The 19,668-nt window shown below is 37.0% G+C and overlaps 3 protein-coding genes across 9 annotated transcripts; 2 read left to right on the top strand and 1 right to left on the bottom strand.

Annotated features, from left to right (window-relative positions):
• Nucleotides 1–110: 110 nt before the first annotated feature.
• On the top strand, nucleotides 111–9,684 carry LOC117915133. 5 transcript variants are annotated; one of them, XR_004651371.1, is made up of 8 exons: nucleotides 113–990; nucleotides 4,226–4,281; nucleotides 4,777–4,886; nucleotides 5,166–5,325; nucleotides 5,814–5,906; nucleotides 6,446–6,577; nucleotides 6,657–6,763; nucleotides 9,599–9,684. XR_004651371.1 is itself a non-coding variant. In XM_034830711.1 (7 exons), exons 1-7 carry the CDS (start codon nucleotides 282–284, stop codon nucleotides 6,705–6,707), a joined length of 1,311 nt encoding a protein of 436 aa, XP_034686602.1. In that variant the 5' UTR covers nucleotides 114–281; the 3' UTR covers nucleotides 6,708–7,301. The 5 variants fall into 5 exon arrangements, 2 of the variants coding, with proteins under 2 accessions (XP_034686603.1, XP_034686602.1); XR_004651370.1 differs by lacking the exon at nucleotides 9,599–9,684 and adding an exon at nucleotides 6,996–7,395; XR_004651369.1 differs by lacking the exon at nucleotides 9,599–9,684 and adding an exon at nucleotides 6,975–7,395.
• Nucleotides 9,374–12,328, bottom strand: LOC117915134 (kinetochore-associated protein KNL-2 homolog). Its single transcript, XM_034830713.1, has 4 exons — nucleotides 12,176–12,328; nucleotides 11,992–12,065; nucleotides 10,735–10,879; nucleotides 9,374–10,665 (listed from the first exon to the last, which is right to left on the bottom strand). Exons 1-4 carry the CDS (start codon nucleotides 12,323–12,325, stop codon nucleotides 9,757–9,759), a joined length of 1,278 nt encoding a protein of 425 aa, XP_034686604.1. The 5' UTR covers nucleotides 12,326–12,328; the 3' UTR covers nucleotides 9,374–9,756.
• An 885-nt stretch (nucleotides 12,329–13,213) lies between these two features.
• Nucleotides 13,214–19,125, top strand: LOC117914710 (probable methyltransferase PMT19). 3 transcript variants are annotated; one of them, XR_004651304.1, is made up of 8 exons: nucleotides 13,214–14,113; nucleotides 15,959–16,169; nucleotides 16,442–16,739; nucleotides 16,839–17,228; nucleotides 17,419–17,496; nucleotides 17,588–17,630; nucleotides 17,961–18,044; nucleotides 18,214–18,298. XR_004651304.1 is itself a non-coding variant. In XM_034830155.1 (7 exons), exons 1-6 carry the CDS (start codon nucleotides 13,445–13,447, stop codon nucleotides 18,413–18,415), a joined length of 1,848 nt encoding a protein of 615 aa, XP_034686046.1. In that variant the 5' UTR covers nucleotides 13,223–13,444; the 3' UTR covers nucleotides 18,416–18,419; nucleotides 18,733–19,125. The 3 variants fall into 3 exon arrangements, 1 of the variants encoding a protein (XP_034686046.1); XR_004651303.1 differs by having other exon boundaries at nucleotides 17,588–18,044; XM_034830155.1 differs by lacking the exons at nucleotides 17,588–17,630; nucleotides 17,961–18,044 and adding an exon at nucleotides 18,733–19,125 and having other exon boundaries at nucleotides 13,223–14,113; nucleotides 18,214–18,419.
• Nucleotides 19,126–19,668: the final 543 nt, after the last annotated feature.

Raw genomic sequence — 19,668 nt, 5'->3', positions numbered from 1 at the left:
ATCCACACTCCAGCTTCCAGAGAAAAATAGTTCTTTTTTTTTTTAATAGTTGATATATGTTAACATATTGATTCCTTACTGCCACCCACAGCCAAAGTCCCACCCTGTTGTACAAATGAATATTCTCAGTGAATAAAACAATGTCTTTTGTTCTACAGTTCTACTTTAAAAAAAATCTGATTCATGGAGGAGACATGTTTCTCAGGCAACCGTGGGGCACTTAAATAAGCGAAGCCATTTGTTGAGGTGGCTGAACTCCATTTCTCATTCCTTTCTATGTAATGAACTCCATTCACATTCTCACAAACTCTCCACGACTCACCCCCAATGGCCACCCACGGCTTTATCCTCCAATCTCTTCCTCAATACGACGTCGTAACGCCCTCAAGAAACCCCACCACTACCATCCTCACCACAACAACAAACCTTCCCCCGATCCCAAACTCCACATCGTCGTTGACCTCCACCGTCTTTCCGATCGAGCTCAAATACTCCTCAACCGCCTTGTCTCCTCCGGGGCTGACGCCATCGACGACCTTCGCACACTCGTCGCCGTCGATCGTGCTACCCAGAGCGTTGTGATAGCCTGCCGCCCCTCCACGTTGCGTTTCGTGGGGGGTTTCGTTTTGTGGAGCTTAGTGGTTGTTTTTGGTTTTAGGGTTTTGGTGCGATTAGGGTTAAGGCTTCGGCGCGAGTTTGGGTTTGGTTCGGGCCGGGGTGTGGTGGTGCGGCGGGACCGGAGTTTGGGGGGAAAGGAGGTGGTGGTGGGGAGAGCAGAGGAGAGCGAGTGGAGGATGAGGAATCATTCTAAAGTGTTGGGGAGTCCACTTTCGGTAGTGTCTGGGATGGGGGTGAATGGTGGTGATTGGAGTCCTGGGAGGAGTCGAACGGAGAAGAGACTGCCAAAGTGGTGGCCGGTGACGCTACCGCCGCCGCTTGAGGTGTTTGACAAGCAGGAGTATCAGAGAGAGGCTAACAGATTGATTCGAGGTCAGCTGTTGTTGTACTTTGCTTTTTTCCTTTGCAGAAAAATGTGTGCTTCTCATGGTGTTGCTGTGGCTTTAGAGAATTTCGTAAACTGCATTGCTGAATTTAACCCTGAAATTTTTTATTTATAGTCAAAATTTACGTAATTGTCTGAACTGGATCCCATTTGATAATCATTTTTTTAATCAGAAACAAACATCTTCATTCATTAAATGATAAATACAAGAAGAGCAAGCAACCTTTGAAAATGAGCAATCCTTCGAAGATGTATCCTGCACCCCAAAAAACTAGATCATCCTCCAAGGAAAGAAAAACTAATGTACACACAGTAGAGAAGCTTTATAAAATGGTTGTTCTTGGATAGATGGATGCTAGAGGTGGAGTGCTTTCTGAGCAACATCCATGCCAAGACACTACCAAGCATTGAAATTTACAGCGGGCAAGGATTCTTGTATAGTCTACAAGTGGTGGTGGGAAGTTCCACCATGGATTTTACAGGTAGTTTCTAAGGGAGGTTTAGGGTTTTTCACAAATTGGAGAGAGGATGAAAGATAAGTTATTGAATGGTTCTAAGTGCATAAGAAACATGTTGAGCTATGGGGTAAAGGGGGACCATAAAGGTGGGGAGAAAACCAATGGCCTTGAAAAGCTAATGTTAGCTGACCTAAAAGAGGCTGAAGAGGTAGGTAGTGGTGGGCTTCCAATTGAGAGAAGACTTAGAGTGCTAGGTTGTGAGGTGATGGACATAGCCTATAGTGAGAGAGTGAAAGTAGTTGCTTTGGGTCGAGGCTTAAGTGGCTCAATTCTGATTTTTAATGATGCAAGCCTTTTAGTTGAAGAGATGTTTGGGTTGTTCTAGGCCCATTATGCTAAGAGTCATTTTAATGGTGGCCACAAAAGTAGTGCGGGTTAGTCCTTTGTAGACCTTGAGTGCTTTAAAAGCCCTTTTGCCCATTACAAGAGTTACTTTAGGGGGGTTGAGTGTCAGGCCTTGGTCAAAAGCAGTGTTGTCCCTTGAGAGGGGGTCTTTTGCGATGAGAAGGGGTAAAGCTCCAGTGTTTGTCAAGCAAGGTAAGATGCAGTGGGATCCATTGAGACACTTAAATGATTGGGAGCTAAACAATGTAAAGACTTTTTTCCCAATGTTAGAAGGAAAATCTGTGAAGTGGGAAGGGAAGGATAGGGAGGTGTGGATGGACTAAAGGAATGATGTCTTTTTGGTCCAATCTCTATATTCTATACTGGAGCTAGGGCACTCAATGCCTTTCCCAGTGACCATCATTAGAATTCATGGGTCTAGTCTAAAACAAGTTTTTTTTTACTTGGGAAGCTAGTAAGGGAAATGTATTACCTTATATTAACTTTAGAAAAGAGGATGGTCATAGGTAAATAGGCGTTAGCTATGTAAAAGTGAAGTGGAATCAATGGATCACATCTTCCCTCATTGTCCTAAAGCCAAGGTGTTATGGTGGCTACTTTTCTCTTTATTTGTCGTTATTTGAGTCCTTCCTTTTTCAATTAGGAAGACTTTCTTAAGTTTGTATGACCCCTTTGTGGGAATAAAATGCAAGAAGGTCTGGAGAGCTGCAAGAAAACAAACCGAAGAGTGTTCATAAATATGGAGTAGTGGATTCAGTCATTGAAGAGGTCCTTTGTTAGAAGTTTGTCATCATGGATTAGGATGTACATAACAAAAGGATTAATGTCTTTAATCGATTTTGTAGATTGGGGGGGGGGGGGGGTTTGAATAAGGGAGATAATAGTTTTTATTAGTTTTCCTCATCTAAACTACACCTTCTGTTTATCCATCGTATGCAACATGTGTACGCTGATGTATAATTTTTTGAAGTCATCAATATATTCTCTTTGCTTATCTATCTATCTATCTATCTATTTGTCTAGCTATCTATCTATATATAAAGAGGATTGAATACCTTTTAACAGTCTGTTTATTTGTTTTACTTCTGTTTTTTCCTTTCAAAATCTCTAGCAAAAGTTCTAAAAATAAAATAGGAGGAATAACTAGCTATGTCAGCCAGGGTTGTGGGTTCTTGTTGTCCATTTTACTAGTGGATATGGTATGGGTTTTAGGTGCAGCTGTTAATGTAGGTTCTCAACCATGTCTTTTTTTTTTATCATGTTTCCAAGCCTTATGTTAATCTAAATAATTACTTGGATGACCTATGCGCATTGTAGTTGTAACACTAATGTAGGACAATCCTAAGATGGTTGTCTCCAATCAAATAAGGTGGGCTGAAGCTTCAATCTTTTAGGATTTAAGGAGGGGGACAAAAATAAAATTATAGCAATGAGAAAAAAAAAAAATGTAAAATAGGAGATCAGAAAAGCAAATACAAAGAAGAAAGATAAGAAACCTTAAGAGTCTTTTAAAGCCTTTTAGGAGTCTCACTTAGAAGAAAAGTAATGAAGTTTCACCATTGAAAATTGCAAATTATGCAAAAGAACCTAATATTGTTCATCATTAGTCATTCATTAATCTTGTTTTACATCAATTAGTCTTCTTTTTAGGCTTTAGAAAACATTTAAAACTAAATAAAACTATGAAAAAGTAAATTAGGACTCTTCTTCTTTTCCTATGAATTTTAGATTCTTCTAAAAAATTAAAAAAACACCAACTTTTTTTTTTAGAATTAAAATTTACTTCATAGAAACTTCTTGTAACAAGGGTTGAATAAAGAAGACTTCTCAATTCAAAGAAGAACTCAAATCGAAACTTTAGAAAAAGAGATCTATTTAGAAAATATAAAGTTTAGAAATATAGAAACTTCTTTTAAGGAGAAATTTCCAGATAAAAACCTTTCCAAATTGTAACTGAAACTGAAATACCAACTACTAACTATGACTCTAAAGAATTTAAAGAACTGCAAAATTACCTAAATATTCCTGATCAAGTAATTTGGGTTTATTTCCTTTCATTCCTTCATTTAGGAGATCTTGGGGATTCATCCTCATTAAGCATTGCCAATTTGCACCTAAAATAGATATATATGGCTTTTTCATGAGCATTGCTCTCTGATTCTTTTTTTTTTTTTTTTTCCTTTTTGCCGTTTTGTTTTATGCTTATGTTTTTAATAATTTATTAACATATGGTGTTAGACATGGTTTTATTGTTGGACCTTGTGTTTGTTGTAGGTAACAATGCACATTCCTCAAATTTTTTAAGTGTTATGCTCATGCTTTACTTCCTCAAATCACAATTCATCAACTTGATTTCCAGAGATCATGGCCAATAGAATGAGCGGAAAGGACATATTGGAAGATGATATGATTCAAGTCAGTGCTTTTTGCATCCTGCTAAATTTTATATAGTGCAGATAACTTCACTCAGTGTTATGATGCATAATTTTGATTTAACTGTTTTCTTTTGGTGAATTCATTGAGTTAAAAATCCAAAAGATTTATAAATTTTTGTTGGTTGAAACAGATTTACTTTGCCTGTATGGAACACTTGTATTCACTGTGCTTATGATTTGATGTTGTATTTTGATCACCTCTCATGCAATGCCAAGGAAGGAAATAGTCTTACTTTTCTAAGGATGAAGTGCGTAACTTTTTCTGAAACTTAATTCACATGGAAAACTGAATGATGAGTATATTTTATGCATCAGAAAGTTCTCACTTTCTTTGCATGCACCAACAAATTGAATGAGCTGATTTCACGTTAATTTTAGAGCTACTTTTCTTTGAGTAATTGCGATATACAGTTTTGGTGATTCCATTAGCCAATCCTTAAATAATGCAATGGATTTTGCTTCTGTGGGCACACAGTTGCGTCGAATATGCAGGACATCTGGAGCAAGGGCATCCATTGACACAGCCAATGCACGGGATTCCTTCTATCGTACATCCGTTGAGTTTGTTATAAACATTTGCAGCAGGTATGCATTTTTTAGGATTGCATAATAGATCCTTGCTTGTCGGTAGTTAATGATTTTAGTAATGTACCGGTGTTAGCTCAACAAGGCAGCTGACAGCTGAGGTAAAACTTAGATTTTCATGGATATGAATCCAAAAAATGTTTAATCAAATGCTAGGGCACTGAAGATATGTCCCTAAATATAGCTTGACGAAACAGGATTTATATAGCCAACGTTGAGTAGGTGGATTGTAAAAATATCTTTTCTCATCCATTTGTAACTTATTTAGGAATTTCACAGGGCTTCAGGTCAGTCTACTTCTGTTGAGATTGATGGTGAGGATGCTCGGCAATTCATTGCTGGACTTGCTGATAATCTTGGGCTTGAAAACACTCGCGCAGCTAGAATTGTTTCTGCATCTGTAGCTGCTCGGACACGTTCATGTTTTTTACAAGCATGGGTAATTTTTTGAATTCTCATTCTGAGGATTGTATTATGTGGGCTACACTATCACTGTCGTTTGGCATTGGAAGTCATGTTATGTATATATGTACACACACAGAGTCCTGAAATTCTTGCAGTGTTGAACTTTTCCCTTTTGTTATTTGGAATCTCCCACAATTTTTCCTCTTGTGCCATTTAAATCATTTGCCTATCATCATTCTTTCTGAGAAGCAAGTAGAGGGGTAGGTCTTATCAAAGGGACAATTGTGGTAAAATGTGTAGAATACATTGTGAAACATTGTTTAGAGCAAACAAATGTTAATCTATTGCTATAAGTGAGTTTGAGAAAATGATACTCAATGTTTCCTTATTTTGAATCTTGAAATAAAAATCTGAACTTGTTCTTTTTCTTCTTCCAATTATTTTTTACTTTTTATTTTTTGGGCGCTTTTGATGATTTTAGGCTCTGTATAAATGTTTGTGCCATATGCTGTTTTGATTCAGGCTTTAGAAATGCAAGGCAGGCATTCAGAGGCTGTGGTGGAACTGTCAAAGATATGTCTCATTCACCAGATATTTCCTCCTGAAGAGTCCTCTGTATGTGATCCTGTTTTTTCAAAATTTATTTTTGGAATTCTTTTCACTTTTTATCTGACCATGACTCTTATTTCTTTTCCTGCTCTTTTCCTCCAACTACTTACATCCTGGTTCTTCCTCAGTTGTCCGGTTTGTTATTTTAGAGCCATTTACCGATACCAAAGAACTGTCTCGTTGTTATTGTGTCAAACTTCTCACTACACAATAGCTTTGAAAAATCAATTACTTTTATAAGATAAAATGGTTTTATGTTTATTATCATTGTTTTTGTTTTGGTTGTCATCACTAATACCTTACTGCTCTCCATTTTTAGGAGATTGTGTGCTACTTCTGAATTGATCACAATGTGCATCGAAATGATATTTCATGAGCACTCCTTGATATTAACTTAACAGGGAGCTTCCAACAGATGCCTTAGTGATCTTCTAGTTAATTTTCATCTGGTTTTTAGGATTTGGTTACTTGATGCATGCAATTGTCAGGTTGAGGCAAATAGTTAAACATCTGGATGATCTCTTATGATGGATGTGCCTTTGCAGCCTGAGATGGAGATGGTGGCTCGAGGCCTTGAGAAACAGTTAAAATATGAACAGAGGGAATTTCTGATGAATATGCTTCTTGCGGGGTGTGGTGAAGAGTGTCATAGAAGTGCAGCAGAAGCTCTTGGACTGGTGCATCCACACGTTACTATCTTTTTGTGCTAGCTTTTTGTAACTTTTGCTCATTCTCAATTTTTTTTTCTCCTTGCAGCCACTTTCACCTACAAGTACTCACAATCAACGGGAAAACAAGTATACATAACAGTGAAACAGTTCATTGGACCAAAATTTTCTGTCTGGGTTTGAAGCAATTCAAAGGTAGACAGTTCATTGATTCTTAGCTTCTCACATTAAAATTTTACCCATTGATCCCATTATAACTCCATGTTAGCAATCATAACAATCCAGGGAATAAGTTGTAAAATGCGAAAATGGTTCTTTTTCTTGATCAGGAAATCCTGTTTTATGTTTGTATTATTAAAGAAATTCTAGTTGTAATATATTATGATCGTTGGCTCTACCTTTAAAGTGTACATGGGTTGTGGAGCAGCAGCAGCTGTTCTCTTGGATCTTACCTTGCGTCAAAGCAAGCTGAAAGACGATGCCATGCCTTAACATCAAGATAACATGAGGTTACAAATTCTTACATAGCTTGGAACTTTGTAAAACTGGATCCTTAAACTGAGCCATAAGTGGAAGATTATCAGCATCTGAGGTGAACTCAACCAAATTGTAGAGGCAAGTGTGAGCCAAAGATGTATTAATGGATTGTGTCCTCTTAAAGTCTTGCAGGTATTGATATGAAACATTCTCTACTGCCTTGGCATTCTGAGATATACTTGTGTATTCCTGGTTCCCTCCTGATTTTGCTCACAATTCTTAGGAAAAAAACCAAGGTGCTGAATCTATGTAAAATCTAAACCATTGAAAGTATATGGTAAAATCTTAAACTGTTGGATGAGGGTACAATGGGATCAGGAACAAAGTGATATGATTAATTTTGATGTAAAATAATGGATCAAAATGCACACATGGCTCTACCTAATTGGTTAAGCTTCTTGGTGGTTGGACCATAATTCTTATGCTGATACAACGCAAAAATCCTTGACCCTTTTTCAAAGAAACTAGTAGGACAGGCCAGCAAGCTCATTTCAGAGGTGAGTTAAAGCCTAAACTCTTGCAGAAATCCAGCAGCCGTGTAGATTAACCCTCACGTCACAGAGGTTAATTGAATCCCATTGAGTTTTTGCATCAAAATGCCCAAGTTCTTGTAAAAAGCGTAATGGGAGATAAGCACGTTGTGATTCATTTCTAGATGATTACGAAAGGTATGCCTCAACAAAATTTCAGACACAATAAGTCTCTACAGCCGAAGTAGCACATCCAAGCAAATTGTGATTTGCATGTCCAGCATCTGTACTGGGTTAGATTTGCAGGCAAAAGGTTTTCCATGGGTATGAGATTTTTTCAAATTGTAGGGAGTGATATCCGAGAAAATCAAATTTTCCTATACTGTGTACCCAAACATGGTAATTTTACGTTTGGGCATGAGACTTATATGAACTAATTAAGATAGGCAGGGAACCAAAACCAAACTTATCCTGTAGGATTTAGCTTTCAATTACTACCATGGTACATGCATGCTTCTAAGTTTTGAAATGCATTGCAAAGAGTGTTCGTAGGCTCCTAAGCTCATGTAAAAGTTGGTTTTTCCTCCCTAGATCCCTTCCGGGGCTCAACTTCTAGTGGGTTTGTGAACGTACCTCCTGGAAGAGTGACAGAATCTTGTAGCTCTACAGGCTTAGCTTTTGAGAAATTCACCTGCAAATTCTCCATGGATGTAGAGTAAACCATGGTCACCAGATAATCAACTTAAACAATTACCAATAAATGGTATAGCAAAAGGGGTTGATACTTGTAGCAAATTGTTGAAACTGCTTCTAAATAGAAAGAATCCAAATCTATTCTTTATAGTGCAGAACCCTTGATAAGAAACTCCATAGGGCTGAGAGAATTGAAGAGTGGATGAAATTTACCTTTCATGAAACCTTTGATAATTACAGAACCTGTCTTCCCAAATGTTTACATTGCCCCATCTTCTAGTCTGTTGATGCTGACAGAGATTCCCTTGACATTAAATCCAGTGGCAGAAAATATTGGCATCATCAAAGTCATTTTTTAGAGGACACTTCAACATTGTTGATCACAAAAAGTATTGCACCAAGTCTGATCTTCCTGGATTAGAAAGATAAATGTATGATAGGCCTGATGGCATTTTGAACTTTTTGCCTGTGTTAAAAATTATTATAAAGTATGGCACTAGCTATGACCTGGAAAATTAAGACGATAGATGCCACTTTCCAGTTCATGAATGAACCAAGAATCATGGCCTGTGCCTGAACATCCAAATCAAAATGACATTCAGGAAAGCAAGTTAAACACTTAATAGGCCACATATTCCTTAGTATTTTTTCACTACTCAACAAAAATAATGAATGGACATCAAAAAATTGGATTTAATCCCAGATTAGATGTGGCAAGAATAAGAATAAAGGTGGAGGTCAAAATTCTCATTCCACAAAATGTTTATGCTGATCATAATAAATTTATTCTAAAGCAAAGGCCTTTAGATTGCCATCAATGTCACACCAGACAAGCAGAGCAAACTTGACAATACCTTAAACCAAAGATGTACTTTGAGGAGTGGATTTGAACAAGTTCTAAAATCATCAGAGGCACCCCCAGAAACATAATTTGAGGTTCAAGTGCTTGCTATCTCTACTAATGAGAAAACAGGAAGCAAAATAGGAGGCTGCGGTAGTTTCTATATGGAAGTTAATGTCACAAATAAGCAGCATAATACATATGGTAAAGCATCAATAGAGGCAGCGGAATGTACATAAAACATCATTCCAAGAAAAATCTAATAAAAAAAAACTTTCAAATGCATCAATAGTAATTTCTTTCATTAAAGAGATTGAAGCTGTTCACTTTTTTGCAGGTCATTTCAATATTTACAGCAATCTTTCCAGGACCCAAATGTGTCAATACTCGTTCATTTCATTTTCTAGTTCATGGTTGTACTTGTACATGTGCATCTTACATATCATATCTTTTGTTTCTTCAGCTTATTCCTTGATCTTCTGATTGCAGATCTTTCAGGGTTTTCCTAAAGTTCACATTCCCATCCAGATGGTATGGCTGTATTACTCTTGTTGAAGCACTTTCTTTAGTTACCATCCCTCCATATTGGTCTTCAATGGCCTCTGATGAAGAAAAACAGATCACTAAGAGTTTGATGAGAGATATTCTTATGGGTTGTTTTTGACATTCTTCAATCTAGCCATGCTTCTTGTGGCAACACCCCTATCTGGGGAAAGGGCATGCATACCCAGTTCTGATCGACAAAAATATTTCTGACATTCTTCTTTTCTAATATCCATGGTATCCATGGATTCATAGTTATCTGTGCGCTTCTGCTCAACCTTTGCCATCTTATGTTTAATAAATTTATCCAAATCAGAATCCATAGTCTTTATTGGACCATTAGTTTTCATGTCTTTTCTAGCATGTTTGAAATCATTACCACTGGATTTTCTCAGTACATCATTACAAATACTATTTGTCAACAGGCGTTTTTCAGAATTCTCCCGAGTCTTTTGCTTCTTGGAAGTGCTTGATGAAAGATTCCATTCCAGCTGGCTTTTTAAATTCTTCAACCTTGTCATGGTTCTAGTCGAAACATGTCTACTTGGGGTAGAGTCATTCATAACCCCGCTAGATTGACAAATATTTTTCTTACATTCTTCGGTTCTCATATCTGACACATCCAAGATGCTGTTGTCATCTTCGAACTTCTCAACCTCGGCCTTTTTATGATTCCTTGGAGTTCTATCCAATTCAGTATCCACAGTGGTTGGGCTATTACCTTTCATGTTTGAAAGGTTAGATACTCTTCCCACTATATCACTAAAAATACTATTTGTTAGTGTTTTAGAATCTCCAAGAGTGGACATTAAAAGATCACGAACCCTAGTCACTGGGAGCTCATCCAAAGATGCAGGCAGTAGATTATTTTCACTATTGGTTGAAGGCAAGTTGAACTCTTCACAACCAGAAGGTTTTTTTGAAACACCACTTTTGGTAGATTCTCCAACAAAACATTGAACCGCATACTCCTCCCAGTGATATGGAAATCCAAACAGGAAATGTTTGCAAACCTATCCAGGTCAGTGTTAAGTTTTGAACCTTGTTTAAAATAAAAAGGGATGCAACTTTTATTCACATACCTCAGATGGAAAGCCATTTTGATGTGTGCGAGACTTGTTTAAGAAGCCAACAATGGTAATAGTTATGCCATCTGCAGTTTCAAGAGTGGTGGCATCATGCCTCTTGGCAATTGCTCCAGAGCTGAAAACTCTTATTCCTTGTCTCCTACAGTGTGAAAATCATTCAACTTTTTTTAATAATAAACATTATATTCCTTAACTTGCAATGAAAGAAGATAACACAAACACTGCAGAACGATAATTAGCTGAAATTATTGGATAACAGAGACAAAAAAAGTAATAAAAAAATAAGGACAAGGGAGCAAGTATAAGGATGGATCATTGTTCCAACCATCTGGTCAGAGGACTATGATGGGACCAGAAAAACAATTAACATGACTGGAGAAATAGCAAAAATTATACATGATCAGAATCATCTGTAGCAATGAACATATGTGATCAAACACCAAGGAACGAATGAAAACTGCAGAAAGGGAAACATGGTGATGTAGTTTTCATGCCTTGACCAAAGCGAAACTACTGAATCTAGATTGGAAATGTGAACCAAAACAGCGGTCAACATGAAATTCTTTTTCCTGTCAGTCTTTTAGTTTCTTGTTTCAATTGGTGAATACAATGAATTAATTTGGTTACACAGGGAATTCCAATATATGAGATTCGGAAATCATACTCATGCTGTGGAACTGATTTCATAGGATTCGTTGCATGGCATTTAATTTCAATTCCAAACTCCATGCTCAATAGTAACCAAACTGTTGATTTGAAATTGGAGTCTAATTTGAGATAGGGTTTGTATATAATGGTTCAAGTGGAACAGCTTCAATGATGAAGCTTGGGTAGATTCCTTCATTTGGGGTTTCAGGCAGGATTTTGATTTGAACCTCTTCGCTGTCCCCATTATAATTAACATGTTAGAGAAGCGGAAAATTTTTTCACGCTTTTCTCTTCAACTTCTTCTGCTGCTTTTCAATCAACAAAAAATAATTTTTATTTGAAATTTGAATGCATCAAAAAAGGTAACTTTAGAAAAGGGCAAAGAAATTTTAATTAAAAATATATAAATAAAAAGTAGCAAGAGCAGTAGGAATAGAGAAATGTAGAGTTCTTTAATTTGAGCCCTAATTCTCCCAAACCCAGAAACCCTAGGTTCGGAAATGAGTCCAAATTCTTCCATTTATTCTAGAAATTGAAAAGACAGAAGAAGAAGTAGAAGAAGAAGAAGAAGAAGAAAAGAAAGAAAAAGGGAATATTAGTTACTCTCGAGTAGCGAAGCCTCCAACGGCCAAGCGGTTGGCGTTTGTCTTAAGCAGCCACCAGTCGTGCAAAGTCACCTGTACAGAAACACAGAAACCAAAAGATGAATCTAATAACAATAATAATTAAGAAGAAGCAGAAGAAGAAGAAGACGAAGAAGAAGGAAGACAATAGAGAAGTAGCATACAGATCTGAGGAAGGAGGATGCCGAGATGATTGTGGCCTTCGTGTTGCTGCTTTCACCCTTTCCCATTCTCTCGCGCTTTTTGGCGGGAGTTTCCAGATTCCTCTCCCTTATATCTCCTTCTCCTCTCAAGACGACGTCGTTCTTCACCATGCCTCATCATCAAGCCCAAAATTTCACCCACAAAAAGGCATTTTTTATATATATAAACTCCTCGAAACCTCGTAAATACGTTTTAAAGCTTCAAGAGTATTTAAAGCTTAAAACGGTAATCAATAGGTGTAAATATTACTAATTCATCGTATAATCTCTAGATCGTTAAATAATGTTATAAATATACGAGACTCAAATATATCTTAGAATTTAAATACTTATGATTGACATCATATTTACAAGGAAACATATAGAATAATAAATTATTTAAATAAAAAAGATATTTATAATTTAAAGTCAATCATTTAGTTATCAAACTTCTCTAAAAATATTTAAAAATTTAGTTTTGAAAATTACTCTAACTTATCTTTCAATTATATTTATAAGTATTTTGCTTCGTAGTTTCCTTTCATACAAACAATAAAACCCGAATTTGATAGAAAATATTTTGCAATAGAGTGACATTTTTTTATATGGTATAAAAAAAATTGTTTGTCTGTTTAAAATCACACAAGGTACAAAAAATTTAATATGGACAATTCTTGGGTATGGAAAAAATTTCTAAAATAAATAATGAGGAGGCATGATTGACCAATTCAAAAAGTAGATGAAGTGGGTAATGTTAGGTGTGGGAAAATATGATACCAAAATTTTCTGCTAGAGAACAACTGGCATTATGATTGTTTGTACCAAGCTTACAGCTGACAGTGGTGGATCCCTTTTTCAGTGGGAAAAATATTAGTGGTTGGAAGTTGACACCTATCACATTGACTTTGAAATTCCATCCCTAGAAATTCACCTTCCAATCTCTTCACCTCACTCTGCTCCCAATTTCTCTCTCCCATTATTATCACTGGTTTTTTTACCCGACACATTAGATTGAAGTTTAAGCTTAAAGAAAAGGTTAAAATGAAGGTAGAACTCATTTTCCATTGTCTTGTTCTTGTGAGAAAGAGAGGATAATAGATAAATATCTCAAAGGTTGCAGAGAAAAGAAGGTAGCAGACACAAAAAAAAGGAGGAAAGAGGGCCACAGGAAAAAAGTCATCCAGACTCCACGCTTCCATAGGCCACTGCCACTTTGCAGTGTCCAAAGCTCATCCTGAATTCGACAGAAAAATGGCTACACAGCAACACCCACCACCGACTCCAAACCTCCTCAAGAGACCTTTAATCAAGGTCTTCTTCGTTGCCATTGTATTCTGTGCCTGCTACTTTCTTGGCTCCTACAGCAATCCCCGTTCGACACTCTCCACAATTCAGGCCCACCCACAGCACTGTTTCCCCTCAAATGCCTCAACTCCTAAACACCCTTCACCTTCACTGGTTCTAGACTTTGAAGCTCACCACATTCTCCCTCTTCCCCAAGAAAGCTCACAAAGTGGGGGTTTCTTTGAATTATGCCCCACCAATTTCACACACTACTGCCCATGTCAAGACCCTTCAAGAGCGAAGGAGTTCGATGTGACTAAGTTTTTCCACAGGGAGAGGCATTGCCCGGGGAGCCACCAGGCCTTGAGGTGCTTGGTGCCTAGGCCTAAAGGGTACAGGAGGCCATTTCCGTGGCCAAAAAGTAGAGACTACGCATGGTTCAACAACGTGCCTTTCCCAAAGTTGTCTGTGTACAAGAAATCCCAGAATTGGGTTCGAGTGGAAGGCGATCGGCTTGTTTTTCCAGGCGGTGGGACTTCGTTTCCAAAGGGGGTGAAGGACTATGTGGATGAGATTAGGCGGGTTGTGCCATTGAAGTCTGGGAACATAAGAACTGCTCTTGACGTTGGATGTGGGGTGAGTTTGATATTATGTTCCGGTTATATCTCATTTCTTGTTTAGACTGAGTTTTCTTGTTTCATTGCGCCTGTTTGATAACAAAATTCAGTACTCAACACTAACTTGATAACCAAAATCTTCATTTTTCACTGAAAATTAAGCTGGAGTTTCCTGTTATATTTTATTTATCAAACATTGGCCACTGTAAATGGTTATGGTGGTAAGTGGCTAATTATATTAGGGTTTTTCATCTTCTATTGTTAAATATATTAATTCTTTCTGGATACTATTCTTTTTATCAGTAATGGCCCCATTTTGAGGAATATTTTTTTCCTGTGGGTGGGGTCTTCAGGAAAGAAAAATACAGGAGAACATTACAGATTCTATGAACATTTTTCATATGTGTCCTTTACATCATATATATATATATATATATATATATATATAGAGAGAGAGAGAGAGAGAGAGAGAGAGAGAGAGAGAGCTCCACAAAGAACTGATAGTTGTTGTGTTCTGTGGGTAATCTTAGTTTTCTTTGTTTTGACATTTACTTTAAATTGGGCAAATGGCATTGAGAAATTGAATTACTAAAAGATAGTGAATGTGAACGATCTTTTATTGTTAGTCTCTAAGGTGCATTATCATCTAGGTTTTGTCCTCTTTCATCTTTTTCCAACTTGGGCTCTTTTTGGTACTGTGGAACCTCCATGTGAATAGAGCCTTAGAGTACTTGTAAAGTTGGGTACAAACTCTATAATTCTACTAATGAAGTAAGGAGGCTTCTACATTCAACTCTGGAAGCTGCTTTTCTGTGAAATAAGTCAGTAGTCCACATCAAATTTATTTTGTGTTATTCAATTATTTCAACAACAAAACACGCTGATGTCACCTCAATATCCGTTCTTCCCAGCATTCATGTTACTCTCAAACAAATTGGCCATAATTTCTGCTTGTTGTCGTGATAAAAGACAAATTTGATATTGTTGTGCTGTTGAATTTGGTCCTTTTGGATGGGATAGGACCTTCTTGTGGGGTTTGAAATCATAGTTAAGATAAGGGTAAAAAGAAACAGATACTATAAGAAAAAGAAAAAGAAAAAAAAAAAAATGGAAATGAGAGCTGTTGTCGTCTTGTGTGGTTAATGTACCTCTGTTCCCAAGTTTGTTAACTTTTACTGAATTTGTTGCTTTATTTGGAATTTGATGTCAATGAGCTCACAAGGAAGATAAAGACATGACCTACTTGTTACTGGTCCATGTTTCATATCATCACTCCATGCATTCAGATATTGTGGTTCTCTGATAAGAAGCAAGATATCAAGACACACAATTTAGCCGATTCTTATAGTCTAGTTCCATGATGAATGTTAAGTCACGCTCTTTAAATCTGTTTCACTTTGAACTATGATGGCCCTGAGACAAAACTTAAAAAGTAATATCGGAAGATAGCTTTATCTTGTAGGTGTAGTTTGAAACTTTCTGTTAATTCTATCTCAATTGCAGTTGCAAAAGCTCATGTATACCTAAGTAAATCTTCTATACCTAGATACAGGCTTTTGATCCTTTTTCCTTGGTTGATAAAGGAAGCCCAAACAAGAACTAATCATACGAAATTCGAAATTTAAAATTTACCACCTAATAGATGATATCATTATGTTTTTCAATGTTAAAATTTTAAGAAGGAAGCTTTTATAACCAGTTGTGTATGGTCCTGAGTTATTGAATCATATGCAATATCTTAATGGTTAAGGGGAAATTTGGGCATTCTCTTGCTTTGAGTTCAATGATGGTTAACCAGGAATTTGGATATTCTCTTACTTTGAGTTGAACGAGAAATTAAGGAATTTTTTAACATTGTCCTCAGGTTGCAAGCTTTGGAGCCTCTCTAATGGATTATAACATCTTGACAATGTCAATTGCACCAATGGATATACATGAAGCTCAAGTACAGTTCGCCTTGGAAAGAGGACTTCCAGCCATGCTTGGTATTCTAAGCACCTACAGATTACCATACCCATCAAGATCTTTTGATATGGCACACTGCTCCAGATGCCTTGTACCATGGACTGCTTACGGTACTCAATACTGGAATCTTGAATGTGGTGGTGTTTATCAGACTATCATAAAAAGCAAAATGGTTAAAACATATGTTATTCCTAATTTCCTCTATAGCTGAGTTGTTCAGTAAGGAGAAACTCATAGCAGAATAGAATGATATATTGTCTGGATACCAAGTAAAATCGAGTTGTTTCTTATCTATGAGATGTCCAAATGCCCCTCTCAGCACACAGATTTCTTAATTTCAAGACCATATTATTTTAACTATCTTTTTTCATAAAATGTCTAGATGGAGTATATCTGATGGAAATTGACCGAGTTTTGCGTCCTGGTGGCTACTGGGTACTGTCTGGGCCACCAATAAGTTGGAAGTCTAGCTACAAGGGTTGGGAGAGAAAGGCTCAGGACTTGGAAAAGGAGCAAATCAGTTTAGAAGATCTTGCAAGGCGGCTATGCTGGAAAAAGATTGCAGAGAGGGGACCAATTGCAGTATGGAGAAAGCCCACTAATCATATCCACTGCATCCAAAAGTTGAAGGCTTGGAAGTCTCCTCATTTCTGTGCTGAAACTGACCCTGATGCGGGTTGGTGAGTTTCTTCATTCCATATTAGTCATTGTGCAGCTTAAAGGCTTGGTGTTTCCTAATTTATATTTGTATCTTTTTTACTTGATGAAACCACCAACAGGTATAAGGAGATGGATCCATGCGTTACTCCTCTTCCAAAAGTGACGGACATCCGCAGTATATCTGGAGGTGCACTTGAAAGATGGCCTAAAATGTTGAATACTGCTCCACCCAGGATTAGAAATGGGGTTACTAGAGGAGCCACTGTCAATAACTTTAATAAAGACAATCAAATATGGATAAAAAGAGTTTCATACTACGGAAGTGTTCTCAAATCTCTTGGTGCAGGTAAATATAGAAATATCATGGATATGAATGCAGGCCTAGGTGGTTTTGCAGCTGCAATTTCTAAGCAACCAGTTTGGGTTATGAATGTTGTTCCTTTTGATGCACAAAACAACACTCTTGGGATTGTCTATGAGCGTGGCCTCATTGGAACTTACATGAACTGGTAAGACTTGTAACATGTATTCTTGTAGTTTACAAAGAACCGTGCAATACTTTGACCTATTAAAGTACCTTTGTGGCTGTTGCTGTTGCTGTCAATTTATGAATTAGATAGAGTTTGGAAATGATTTATGCCTTCTTCTATTTGTTTTTAAGGGTGAAAATATTGAGACTACATCAATACTTGCTTGCAGGTGTGAGGCCTTCTCAACATATCCTCGAACATATGATTTGATACATGCTCATGGAGTCTTCAGCATGTACATGGGCAAGTAAGTTTTCACTTCATGCTATTTCAACAATGATGCTCACCATTGGCTGTCTTCTTGTCCTTTTTCCTGTAACAAAGAGAAGCTATTTCAGGAAACTTTCAGGGCTACAGAAAGCCAGCAAGTATCTCATGGAAGTATCCTTCTTCCTAAACTTCTGTTGGGTCCTGTTTTAGTATGGAACTTTTTATTTGTTGATGCACCCTTTATTCAAATTTGACAAAACCCGTGTTCTATTCAAAACTGGAAATGTGAACTTCCAGATTAAAGTTGTTAACAACCTTGAAAGATTTCAATGGTCTAGGATATGCTAAGGTTGTTATTATCTTTTGAATTTTAAATGGCCTCCAGAGTAAGACCATTTAGATGATGTTTTTCTTAAACTGTGCAGAGTATTTGCTAAGCTTTCCTTATGAAAAACTGTACTCTTTCACTAAAGTTATAGTTTGCCTTGACATTTTCCAAAGTTGCTCTAGAGCTAGATGTAGGAAAATGTGCTGTGAATTCTTGTGATATTAGGGAAAGTTAAAGTTCAAAACCATTTTAATCAGGTAAATGGACAGAACAATTCAAGAACTTGTCCTTTTTCATATGTTTCCTTGTCACAATCTCCATGGTGAAGCTCATTTATTTGGGGGCAGTAGAATGATCTTTTCATTATATAGATTCCAACAAAGAAACCCAAACATAAAACTTCTATTGTTCTTGTGCCTCATACAGATGTGACATTCTTGATATTCTCTTTGAGATGTACCGAATTCTTCGTCCTGAAGGGGCTGCTATAATCAGAGATCACATTGACATCATTGTGAAAGTAAAAGGCATCACAGATCGAATGAGATGGAAAAGCAAAATTCTACACAGCGAGTATGGACCTTTCCATCCAGAGAAGATACTCTTTGTAGACAACTCTGAAGTCTGAATAGGTAAATTTTGCTAGCTGCTTTGTGAAATTTTCTTATTATTGCTCCAAAGCATTAAATACACATAAATCATGTTAATAGGATAGAGATTCTGATTGATTTTTAGTGCTCTTTAGAGATGGAGAGACAGTTATTCAGACAGATATCTATATTCAGTAGTGAATAAATAATGATGCTAGTTGAGGTTTGCTATGTGAAAAATGGAAACTGATTAACCGATTACTTATTTATCTTTCTGAAAGGATTTATGAACTTTTGTCCTCCACAATATGATCTCATTGGTGTGTCTACTAATGGGTTGAATTTTGAGTTGCAGGCTATCTTCACATTCAGTTTTGAGATACTGAGCCTCCTATTGAACTACAATAACGCTACATTGCAACTGGTGATGTAGAATGAGCCCAAGATGACTTGAAGCCTGCAAAAACTGCTCACTTGAGCTTGAGCACCAAAACAAGCTCATACCAAGGGCTGAACTGCAGCAATCAAAGTTTATCTTGGCAGGTTTACAGCCATAAACTCCTCATTTCACTGAAAGCAAGAGTATAAAAAATTCACTTGTTTTGCTTTTCCTATTGAGCCATAAATGTAACTTTGTGTATCTGTGGAGGATGTAAAGTGTAAACAAGGAAATACACAGGAAGTAGAAGAAGATATCTAATTCATTTACTTTAATGATGACGGCAATGCAGAAACTTTAAGTCCTCCATATGCTAAAAATCTAGAAATTTTCTGAATGATGATCAATTGAATTATGCAGCTGACAACATTAGCTAAACAAGTCTAGTTGCAGACACCAAGCAATATGATTCGGGGTAGTAAATGGCAAGATGGTTTTGGAGGAGGGTTCTAGTTCATGTCCTTGTAAAATGATCTAATGGGAAATGAATCTTTTTTTTCTTGTGTCACTTGATAATTGAAAAGCATGATGGCCTGAAAATCTCCCTTCTAGGGACACTTTTGAAATGCAACTTGAGAAGTTTACCAAGTTGAGCTCATAGGTCTGGGACACAAGAAGCTTGGCTCCCTTGAACAACTGATAAATTGAATGTGGCAATGATCTGCATCCTGGAAAGTTCATGATCAACCATTTGGTGGTTTTCACCAACTGTGAAAGATGCAATTCTGTACACTAAGATTATTGATTCCAATAATTTCCACAAGATAATCCTTATTCTTGAACACACGAGTTATTAATTGCGCCAGAATATGTCAGCCATTTGAAGCCTGAGTATTGCAGTTGGTTCTTGCA

The sequence above is a fragment of the Vitis riparia genome, chromosome 5 (genome assembly GCF_004353265.1).
Source record: "Vitis riparia cultivar Riparia Gloire de Montpellier isolate 1030 chromosome 5, EGFV_Vit.rip_1.0, whole genome shotgun sequence".
Lineage (NCBI taxonomy): Eukaryota > Viridiplantae > Streptophyta > Magnoliopsida > Vitales > Vitaceae > Vitis > Vitis riparia.
This window is presented reverse-complemented; position numbering and strand designations above follow the sequence as displayed.